Consider the following 12,343-nt stretch of genomic DNA (forward strand, 5'->3'; position numbering starts at 1 on the left):
AAAAGAAAGGACACGTACAAAAAATCGTTGTCCATTAGTACTTTCACAAGTTGCTTAGTAGCGAAAATATATGGTCAGGATACTTAGAGAAAGTGGGGACTGCTTATTAATGTGCCAGTGCCGTTGCAACGAATTGAATCCAGTTAATATACACTCGTACAATTATTGCCATCTGGCTTAGTTGACAGCAATTCCCCAAACAGACCAAGATCCTACTGAATGTCAAAAACATTACAAGCAAAAAAAAAGACAAAAATAAATAAATCGGTTGCCTGCTTAGACATTGATTTGTACAAATTTACTTTAATGCTAAATTGTAGCCATTCAAATGCGTATCCTTTTTATTACACTTATTTAGATTTTTATACATTTAATATGGACTTAAACTCATTATGTTTTGTTTACAAATATCTAGCTATAAATGACTTCTAGTTAGGCAGCCTACAAATTTAAGGAACTTCTTATTGAAATTTATTGTGGTTTTTAATAGAAGTATCTAAATTTATAAAGACATTTACATTTATATGGGTAATATATCACATTCTAAGTTAGATGATCATTATAACATTTTTTAACCTGTTTGAGTTTAAGACAATTAAAGGATAATTATTCGAAGCAATTAAGTGTTGATTCTATTATTTTTTTTCTGGCAAAACGTAGATACCATAGTGAAAAAATTGTGTGTTGATTGAGACAATTGAGACTATATACCATAATTTACATAATTGAAGTCCTGATCAAGCACGATGTTATTAGCCGAGCGCAACAAGTAGAAATCAGAAGGTAAAATGTAGTGGTCTGGTTCGCTTAGCTCGGCAAATTCTAACTTGCATTTTTCAACAAACATTAATTTTATGATAGAGGATTGGAGAGCTTTAATTTACGTAAAGTCAGTAACAATAATAATGCAATATTGGTTGCCAATAAAAATGGCAGACAGTTCATCTGTTTTTAATTTGATTTACTATTAGTTGACAGGCCTTTTTAATCGCTAAAACTTCAGCCTTAAAAACCGTAGTTTCATTACGTTGCCTGAGGCAGTGGTACACATGATGCGAATAGCGTACACATGATGCTCCTCCCGTCTATCTATTAATATACCATTCATGAAAATTGATACATCGTAGCTTGCTTTAAAGTTTCTTCTCTTCCACTCATTCCTTGGCAGAAATATTTTATGAAAGATCGCTACAGAATAGTCAGTCACTTTGTGGAGCTTTTTCTAAGACGAGATTTGAAGGTGTGAGCTGAACTTTTATATTGATTACAATTAACTAGTGTATTAAATTTTTATATTGATTATGCAGGCATGTTAATAATTCCAACTTTACAGCTCGATATCGTGAAAACTATATGGGCTAAATAGTTGCGGAAAATGCAGAATAATTGACTTAACTAGACTCTGTTGACAAATGGGCGTGCTTAACATATCAGAATTGTGGACATGTTAAAAATTACACAGATTTGGTAACTCAATAAAGCACTGCAGCTCTGTTTTAGTGGAGTAAATTTAACCGCAAAATGAAAATGTAAGATCCGAATGTGCCCGACAGAATACGATCGAAATAATGTATGCGAAGAGGCCATAAAGTAAGACAGAGAATATTTCCTCCACAACCAATATTTTTATAGCAAATTTATATAGCAAATTTGTGTTTGGTTATTTCTTATTATAAGCAATAATTACTGTTCTTAAGAACAGTTGGTCGTGTTGATTGTTCTATTTTAAAATTTTTTTCGATAGCGCATTTGATAGTTTCGGTTTAGCCGCTTACACCATCTTTATAATTCCATAAACTTTATGGCTGGCGTTGAAGCAGTAAATATTTTATTTCAAAATTTTTATAGAGGATTCATCGAACTTAAACTCAAAATAATTTGTATTAGATATTAAGTTTCATCATCAATAATGGTCTGACACAAAAATGTTTAAGTTTTTATTTATACGACATTCACTTTAATCATTTTTGACCGCGGCAATGGTAGACCTTTACAAATTTATGCTTGTATTAAGTTGTGAAATTTTTTTGTGACCAAGTACCTTCTCTTGGGGCGAAATCTATTTTTGGTATTAAGCCAATATAAAATCGGAGTATCTTAACAACTCTGAGATATGAGTTTATACAAGACAATACTAAATTGCTTTATAAAAAGATATTCTCGATATATTTACCAAATATGGTAGTCGGATGAACATTTGTGGATAATAACTAACAAACAGAACATTAATACGGAAGTATGTTTGTATTAGTTATACTTCACGTTGGGGTGATCCCAATGATCTCACTTATACAGGGTTCATTTGGAATCCACAAGGTGTTAAGCGTCGTGGATAAGTTTCTCTAATTCAATATTTTCTAAATTCTTAAGAATTCTCTTGTGCTCTATTTTACATAAAATCTGTCAATTTAAAGTTTAACTTTTAACGACTAAAGTAATGTCAATGTCAATTTAATGAAATCAACTCTTTATATATCTTCAAGAGAAGTATGTTTCGGGTTATTTTCATAAATATAATTTAAAATTACTTTATTTACTATATATATTATTAAAAATAAGGTTAGAATTAGTAAATATGTTTGAAACCATCTTATCTCCTTTCCAATATTATGCATGTAAATCTTCATGTCACTCAAGCCAGAAAAAACTTTGTAGCAAATAAAATTTGTCACAAATTAAAACAAACAAAGAATTGTTTTTGTGAGTATCGAAACCTTCTTCAGACATAATTTTTAGCAGAATTCAAAAACAGAGTGAGTGAGTAGTGATCCAATACAAAAATCTTAAAAATCACTCATACGTCACGTACAAAATTTTAACCGCAAGCTAATTGCAAACAAATTATGCAGCGTTTAGCCACTTCAAAGAATGTTGACGCATAAATAATTTAATCTTAGTAAATTGGTTAATTAGCATTGCAAATAAGAAAATATTTTGACGTAAATTAGTTATATTAACATAATTCCAGTGTTGTGCGGCAGAATATTCAATATTTGCACAGGCAAAACGTAGGCATTAAATGGCCTACGTGGTCAATTAATAATTACGCTGAACCGAAAAGTATGCTAAGGTTTTCCTTTTGCAGCTGTGCGATGCCAAAAAAGGCAAGAAAAATCAGCTTTCGATGACGAGTTTTTGCTTACTGTTGTAAATTTATATCAAATGACACGTTCCAATAAATCCCGGCCAATAGTGTTTGCAGCATGTCTGTTTGCCAATCGCTTCAACATTTACTACAATATTTAAGCCTTTGACTGGTGAGTAAAGCAACCTTATTGATGACTTCAAGTTAACATAGAATACATATATTGTAAAATGTTAATTAATTATAATGTGAATGAATTATATAAATTATAATTAATTATAATTATAATAACATATTACCATAGGGCGGAAAATGTTAACATTATAAGGTTCCTATTCTTAAGATGAACTTCAGTAATAGAGAGCACAGATTATACTAAGTTTCTATTATTACTTATTATTACTTAAATTTTGTGTGATATTCAATGATATTTCCGATTTAACTAAAGAAAACTTCTCAGGAGAATATACATTTATCTCTTGTTAGTTTGCAGTTACGAAAAACAAAGCGATTATTTGTAATTTATTTTTTGAATATATATTTATGTAATCCTACGACATTAATATTTAATATAAAAGACTAACATTATTTAATTAATTTATTTATTTTTTGCTTAAAGCCGTCTTATAGGAAACCCAATCAAAATCTTGCCTGGAGAAATATTTCTGCGTAGCAATTACCTGGAGGCACTGTAAGTAATTAAAAATAACTGTATTTGCAGATATAAAGAAGAAGGTATTTTATTAAACACATAATAAATAAACGATCCTTGAAGTTTATTTAATTTTTTGATATAATGAAGATCGCTTTGAAATCCAGACTTAAAAATTATCAGTATTTTTAATAATTTTTTTCATCGTCTGGCTTCAAATATTTGTGTATAATTGGGGGAAATCATTGTTATATCCTGCTGTGAATGAGTTTTTATATTTAGATGAAACTTATATGGACTCTGTGTTATTATTTACTACAATAAACACATAGCACCACTGATACAGAGTTCAGCCCTACGCTAAATCCTTATGAATACCGTACAGTACGAAGATTTGTCTAGGGCCGTCCGACATACAGTGATGCCATACTATAGCTCACTATAGGTCTTATGACCTATACCTCCACTTCTTACGAAAAGCTCGCTCGAATGTATTTTGCTTTTAACTAAGTCTTCTGTCAAAAACAATAGACAAGGACAATAAATATATTCATAATGATTGGTTGAATAGTACTTGCATCTTTGCATTCGTCATTTATGATAACTATAAGACTTTTAACATCACTGGTGACATCTCTTCATCAAGAAGCGAAAATATAGCGTCTCTATGTTTGTTAATATCTATAACGTGATTTCAGAAAAAAAGAAATAGAAAAGTATGCAACAACACCATGCTAATATGTAAAATCTTTAATTCAAAAATCTTTAAATCTTTAAAAAATCCTTTTTGACTAGTAACTAATTGATAAAGTGGTCGATTTCTATTGTCAGTGTTTATTATTCTTAACTCAGATTAAAAAAAACCTAGTAGAAGTAAAAGATCGTTAATACATGGCTTGTTAGAATAAGGAAAATTTTGTCAAGTTAATCTGTTAGATATCCCTTAGATGATTTAAAGTCAACTATTTGACAAACTAATAACATATTAGCGACTTCGCTTGTCAGTATTTAAAAACTTTATCGAATGTCAATCCATTTCATTAGATTTAAACTCTATTACTGCTAGCTACTTGTTAAATATAAATTTAAATAAATAAATAAATATTTTTTTAACTAAAAACATTTGTGTTTTGTCTTTCATAGTTCGCTTAGCCATACTGCTCTTCAAATACGAAGCAACATCTTGCAACCCGTGAAACTATCATACCTAAATCTAACCGGCATACGCTTTGAAAGCATAGATTTTAAAGCTTTAAGCAACATGCCAAATCTGAAGTACATAATTTTCGATCGGTTTTATTTCTGTTCGATGATACCGAAAGTAAGAATGTGCAAACCAAAAACAGATGGAATATCTTCCTTTAAAGATTTACTCAGTAAGCCCATATTACGCTACTCAGCATGGATAATGGCCACCGTCACAATAAGCGGCAATATAATGGTACTTTGGGGTCGCTTCATATATCGTGATGAGAATATTGCAGTAACATTGGTCATACGAAATTTAGCATTTGCAGATATATTAATGGGATTTTATTTGTTGACAATTGGTGTGCAGGATATTCGCCATCGCAATGAATATTATAAGTGAGTGAGTTCGGCAACAAAACGAAAATAATATTATTAAAAAAAATTAGAGAAATGTTTTAGGTTTTATTAAACTTTTTATATCGCTTTAACAGAGTAGCACTTGATTGGATTACCTCCTGGCAGTGTGCAGCAGTCGGCACTCTGGCTGTCACGTCTTCTGAAGTATCGATGCTAATACTTGCTTTCATGTCTTTGGAACGTTTTCTTTTGATTGCTGACCCATTCCGCAGTCATCGTCGTATTAGTGTACGAAACATTATCGCTGCTTTGACATTGATTTGGATAATGGGTATAGGCATTGCAGTGGCACCTGTGGTACTCTGGCGCTCAAGTACAAAATTTTATGGCACATATTCGGGCACTTGTTTTCCACTGCACATACAGGAACCCTACCCACTTGGCTGGCAGTATTCAGCTTTTATGTTTTTGGGAGTAAATTTATTTCTACTGCTTATGATTGCACTGCTCTACACAGTGCTACTTATTTCCATTTGGCGCACTCGGAAGGCTACACCTCTTTCGTTCTTAGATTGCGAATTTGCAGTTCGTTTTTTCTTTATTGTACTGACGGACGCATTGTGTTGGGCGCCAATCATTATTTTTAAGATTTGGGTGTTTTTCAAATATAATATATCAGGTGAGTGGACATAATATTTATTACGCGCAATGTGTCAAGCTGTAGACAGCATTTGTCAAGTTAGTATTTAAACTTTCTTATTAGGTAGTTTATTTATTAATCTTGATGCAGTCAATTTAGTTAGACATTATAAATTGTGTTTATTGATTCAGATGACATCTATGCCTGGTTGGTTGTGTTTATTTTACCGCTCAATTCTGCCGTCAATCCACTGTTGTACACATTTACAACACCGAAGTATCGTAATCAAATTTTGTTGCGTGGCTGGAAGAAAATCACCGCACGTAGACGTCCATATCCATTAAGTGGCATGGCAACTACAATTGCCACTGCAACTGCTTCATCAAATCCAGGTATACAATTTTTTTCTCATTTAATTTTTAATTTCACTAACATTTTAATAATATTCACGTTTGCAAATATTTAATTTTATTGAATTGCAGATGAATCTTCTAGTAAAGCCATTCCCCTGGTGGGAAATCTTTAGATGCTCGCATATAAATAAGCAGAATTTACTAAGCAATTAATTGAGTAAACATCTATTATTTATCATCAATAATTTTAAAGTTATAAATATAAATTTATTTATTTATTGTTTTGTAATTGTTAAATGTATGTATGTAATATTTCGTGTAAAATTATTATAAAATATATATAAGAAATATTTCTCAATGTAAGTGTGTATCTCAAACTAAAGACATAAATGTGATATAATAATAAATGTTAATATGTTAAGTAAATTTAAAAAGAGTTTGAATTCGCACATACCGAAGAATAGACAAATAAGAAAATAATTTTATGTAAAAAGTATATGTAAAACAAGTGGTTTTTATAAAGTAACAGAATTATTCTAACAAAAGTCAAGGAAATCTTACAAAAATTATCATTTTTTTAAAACTAAAGTGAGGAGAGGTATTGAGTAGAGTTAAATCATGTTATTATTTTTATATCAAGTGGTAGCGAATAACGAAGATCGAATAAGTTGGTAACGAATAAGAGTTGTAGACAGTGACTCTGGCTACTTGCTAGATATACAAGAAAGAAGTATAATATTTTGACATCAAATTATGACCAAAAGAAACAATAAAGATTAAAAAAAAAAAAATAGCAAAAAACTTCATAGATGTACAGAACAATCTAAATATTAATCATATGTGGAATAACCTAAAAGAAACTCCAATTGTTTAAATGCAAGTATCAGACTCCACGTAGAACACCTATAGGAATTCTTAAAAAAAATAAACTCTAACATATATTTAAAATATTGTAGGAAAAAAATAAAACTGAAGAAGTAAGAGTGATTTGGAAATCTTGAAAAGAGGCTTGAAGCATCTCTCAAGATTCAGGATCTGGATGATCTGAACCCATCTGCTCAGAGACCAATGGTATCAAGCGGTGGGAACACCTCTCCGGTGATTGACACCCAGAGTCCTATGGACACAGGTGACCACGATGGCGGTGCGTCTAATGCTAATACCCAGAGCATGGTGAACTCAGGTGACGGCAACATAGAGACCAGGAAGAAAGCGGAATACTTCACCGGGGCTCAGAAAAGACGCATCAAGGCCATGATTAGGGATGGATTGGATTTGGAGACTGCGAAGCAGAAAGAGAGAGAGCGATACTCTCTCTACAAAGCTTCCTTGGCAGCAGAAGGAGAAAGTGACAGACCCAGTACCAGCAAAAGGTGCAGATCTAATAACACATCTCCCGAAGAAACACAACGCCCGCAGCCCAAAAAGCCAAAAGCCATTCAACACACATCTAGCTCTACCGGAAACCAGCTAAAACCGACTCCATCTTACAGGGATGTAGCCAATGCTTGCAAAGTGGCTATCGCCCATGAGAAATATCCGGAGGTGAATCTCACTGGTGACCAAATGGAGTTGATAAAATCGAAGCTCCTGGAAGAAATTGACAAACTTCCCAAGCACAATAGTGTCTACGGCTTCATCACCAGTGTTAACAGAGACGGATGGCTCTCATTAACATGCTGCAATGGTGAAACGAGGAACTGGCTGACCACTTGTGTCCCAAAACTCAAACCATTCCCGGATGCTATTCTCAAAGTGTTTCAGGGCGAAGAGATGCCCAAAACCTATGTGTGCATCACATTTATTCCCCCCTCTGCTGTGCTACCACCAGAAATTCTGATGTCCCGATTGGAAAAACAAAATGGTGGCATTTGCACATCATCGTGGAGAATTCTCAGGACTGAGAAAGATAAGAATGGTGGGGAAACCGTTACGATCTCAGTGGACGAAAAATCCAAAAATTGGATAGTCGGTCAGGCAGGAAAGCTGTATCTGAACTTCACACAAATTCACGTACGTGTGAAGGGAGAGCCAACTGGACCCAAGAAACTGACGACAAAAAGGCCATTTACGACAGAGAAACCCAGTGACGTCAAGCAACAGGTGCCTCCATCCAAAAGGCCGCTTTCAGGTGATAGACCCAGTACCTCAAAAGCACAGGCAGATAAGCCAAGTGAGACGGTTAAGGTCACACGGGATAGCACCCGAACTGAAGTCGGACCCAGCACCTCAAAACAGCAGGGTGGCACACCGGTATCTAGCATAAAGGACCAGAAGCAAGGGCCAAAGAAACCAGCTTCAAGATCCCCTCGACAGGAAGCACCCACTCATGGGACAAAATTGCCCAAGTGGATGCGGAACGGTAAAGGACGATACCAATAAAATGATGAGGTGCCTGCAGGTTAATCTTCAACACGCCAAAGCTGCTACGGCGGTGTTGACACAGCGACTTCTATCTGAAAAGATTGACCTAGCCTTTATCCAGGAGCCATATGTATATGAGAACCAGATAAAAGGAATAAAAGGTAAGCTACTGTACGATCATGCCAGCCATGGTCGACCTCGTGCTTGTATTGTGGTAAGAGATGACATTAATACTTTCATTATTTCACAGCACACCAACAAGGACCAGGTAGCAGCTATAATTTCTGTGGACACCCCAGTAAGTAACACAGAGCTCATTGTCTGCTCATCTTACCTACCTGGAGACTCCCAAGACCTAGACTTCCTATCACTGAAAGGACTAGTAGACTACAGTGTTAAAAGCAAGAGGCAACTCATCGTTGGAAGTGACGCTAATGCACACCACACGATCTGGGGTAGCACCGATATCAATAAAAGAGGTGAGTGTCTATTTGAATTTATAACTGGTAACAACCTAAATATGTTGAATACGGGCAATAAGCCCACTTTTATAAACAGAATCAGGGAAGAGGTATTAGACATCACCCTAGCTACACAATTTATAAAACATTTTATCAAAAACTGGAATGTTTCAGCAGAAACATCCATGTCTGATCATCGTCAGATAAGATTTGAAATTGATCTAAATATGAAAGTAAGGGACCCGTATAGGGTGCCAAGGGCCACAGAATGGGATCTTTATACTGACGAACTCAAGGCCAATCTAGGCAGTAATAAACATACGATAAACAACATTCATGATTTAGAAATAGCTGATGCTGCCTTAAACACAACTATTATAAATGCCTACCATGAGGTCTGTCCGGTGAAAAATAAGACCGGCAACAGAAGTGCACCATGGTGGAATAAAACGTTAGCCAAGCTAAAAGTCGAATCCCGAAGACTCTTCAACAAGGCAAAAACCAACGGTGAATGGGACAATTATAAAAATGCTCTCACCGCCTACAATAAAGAAATTAGAAGGGCAAAAAGAGAATCATGGAGAGGCTTTTGCTCAGAGATTCAAAAGTGAAGCAGTAGCGCAAAAATCCAAAGGGTCATCTCGAAAAGCCACACTAATCCCATTCCCAATCCCAAGCCAACGACCTGATGGTCTTTATACCAATGACTGCAAAGAGTCACTTATACTTCTAACAGAAGTACACTTTCCGGGATCTACAATTTACGACCAATCAATCTCCCAGCTTAGTTCCCTGGTGGCCAAAAGGCCCAGAAACAATGACAGGAAGACTGCTCGTAAAATCTTCACTGAAGATAAAATTAAATGGGCGATCAACTCATTTTCTCCTTTCAAAGCCCCTGGAGCAGACGGAATATTTCCAGCACTCCTACAAAAGGGACTAACTCACCTTATGCCCTACCTCATTAATATCTTTAGAGCTGGGCTGGCGATGGGAATCATTCCCACTAATTGGAAGGAAGCAATTGTCAAATACATACCTAAAGGAGGAGGTAAACCTAGCGAACTTCCTAAATCCCATAGGCCTATAAGTTTGACTACATTTCTTTTAAAAACTATGGAGAAGATAGTGGAAAGGCATATAAGGGAAGAGTATTTATCTATAAATCCACTCCACGGCAACCAGTACGCCTACCAACAAACTAAATCCACCACACATGCATTACTCAGTCTTACTAATAAAATACAGGAGTCTGTAGATTGCAAAGAATTTGCGGTGGGATGCTTTCTTGATATTGAGGGAGCGTTTGACAATACTGATCACTCACATATCGTAAGATGCCTCCATGACAGAGGAGTAGATGATACGACACGCACATGGATAAGCAATGTACTAAGAAATAGAATAAATCCATTCTCGGCAATGCCGAAATAAAAGCACATACTCTAAGACGATGCCCACAAGGGGGTGTATTATCCCCACTCCTGTGGTCAATTGCAGTGGACGAGCTCTTGCATGGACTCAGTGTCAAACATTTCGAGGCACAAGGCTATGCTGACGATATAGTCATACTTGTCAGGGGTAAATATGAAGACATGATCCCATATTGACTTCAGCAAGCCCTGAACATCGTAAGTAGATGGTGCAATGAAGTAGGATTAAATGTAAATCCTAAGAAAACAAGTCTGGTAGTCTTCACAAGGAAAAGGAAAAGAGTACTTTCCAATTACCCATTCCTGAATGGAGAAAAGCTATCAGCCGTTACCCAAGTAAAATACCTGGGAATGATTCTGGATGAGAAGTTGACGTGCAATGCTCATGTAGACAATGTTATACGAAGAGCCAGAGAGGCATTATGGACCAGCAGAAACCTCATTGGTAAGCACTGGGGCTTTAATCCAAAACTCAGCCTTTGGATGTACACATCTATTGCCAGACCAATTGTAACTTATGGATCAGCTATCTGGTACAAAAAAGCACAACAGAAGACTGTTATAGATAAACTTCGTAAGCTGCAGATATTAGCCTGCATAATGACAAGTGGAGCGATGAGAACTACCCCGACAGCAGCCCTAGAGTTTGCATTGGAGCTCCCCCCACTTCACCTACTAGTCAAAAAGGAAGCAATGATTTTTATGGCCAAGCTACAGTTGACTAACAATCAATCAACAAGACTACTCGATAACTCCCTGTTAGGTAGGGAAATGCAAAGAGAGGAAGGACTAAATATCACCATATCTGACATTTGCTTACCTAAATTCAACTTTCACCAAAAGTTTCTAATACTAATACCAGACAGAAATGAATGGGAACGGAACATACCTCCATTCGCTGGAGACTACCATCTGTGGTACACGAATGGCTCCAAAACGATGGAAGGAGTGGGGGCGGGAGTATATGAAGTAAGACCTAAAGAGGAAATATTTGCGAGTATGAGTAAAGAAAACTCAGTTTTTCAGGCTGAAGTACACGCAATTCAATTATGTCTCAGGGTATATAAAGGTAAACCCGTCACAGGAAAAAACATATATATCTTTTCTGACAGTAAATCGACACTCCTGGCACTACGCTCACCTCGAGTAACCTCAAAAATAGTCTGGGAATGCCTTCTACTTCTCAAAGACCTTGCTGAAAGGAACAGAGTCCACTTAATATGGATTCCAGGGCACAGCGGTTTTGAGGGAAACGAAAAAGCAGATGAACTAGCGAGAAAAGGGGCGGCCTCATACTATATTGGGCCACAACCATTCTGCGGTCCTTCGTGGAGCTTTTTCAAACTTAAAACTAATGAATGGCTGGAAAGAGCAGCTCAGAAAGATTGGGATAATACAATTACCTGCAATCAAGCAAAAGAATCCATGCCGTTTTGATCAAAAGCCAGAACTAGGGAGCTACTTATGCTGAACAGAAGTAGCATCCGACTTGTCACAGGTTTTCTAACTGGACACTGCGGAGTTAAAAAACATTTATTGAATCTAGGTATTACTGGAGACGATAGCTGTAGACTTTGTTACGAAGAAGAGGAAACAGCAGAACACATATTGTGTCACTCTGATAGTCTCGCAAGACTCAGACTTCGCTACTTATCCATTACCTATCCGCTTATAACGGAATTAGGCAACATCTCTCCAAAGGACATACTAGCATTCTTAACTGCTACTCGTCTATGGAACTGAAGTGGGTATGTCACAATAATCCTCGAGGATGCAGTGATGCGGTAATTACTTCCCAACCCTTCTT

At 35.8% G+C, this 12,343-nt stretch overlaps 1 protein-coding gene across 1 annotated transcript; it reads left to right on the forward strand.

The window, feature by feature from the left end:
* The first annotated feature begins 1,540 nt into the window (after positions 1 to 1,540).
* LOC119675576 (relaxin receptor 2-like) lies at positions 1,541 to 6,496 on the forward strand. The gene is made up of 6 exons (XM_038086781.1): positions 1,541 to 1,590; positions 3,705 to 3,776; positions 4,881 to 5,324; positions 5,420 to 5,964; positions 6,117 to 6,317; positions 6,408 to 6,496. The coding sequence occupies exons 1-6, from the start codon at positions 1,541 to 1,543 to the stop codon at positions 6,449 to 6,451; spliced, it is 1,356 nt and encodes a 451-aa protein (XP_037942709.1). The 3' UTR covers positions 6,452 to 6,496.
* The last annotated feature ends 5,847 nt before the right edge of the window (positions 6,497 to 12,343 follow it).

The sequence above is a fragment of the Teleopsis dalmanni genome, chromosome 2 (assembly GCF_002237135.1).
Source record: "Teleopsis dalmanni isolate 2A chromosome 2, ASM223713v2, whole genome shotgun sequence".
Lineage (NCBI taxonomy): Eukaryota > Metazoa > Arthropoda > Insecta > Diptera > Diopsidae > Teleopsis > Teleopsis dalmanni.

Coding starts and splice junctions, on each gene's coding strand:
- LOC119675576 (XM_038086781.1), top strand. CDS start 1,541: ATGTGCCCGACAGAATACGATCGAAATAATGTATGCGAAGAGGCCATA. Junction 5,325..5,419: donor CATCGCAATGAATATTATAA/GTGAGTGAGTTC, acceptor TCGCTTTAACAG/AGTAGCACTTGATTGGATTA. Junction 6,318..6,407: donor AACTGCTTCATCAAATCCAG/GTATACAATTTT, acceptor ATTGAATTGCAG/ATGAATCTTCTAGTAAAGCC.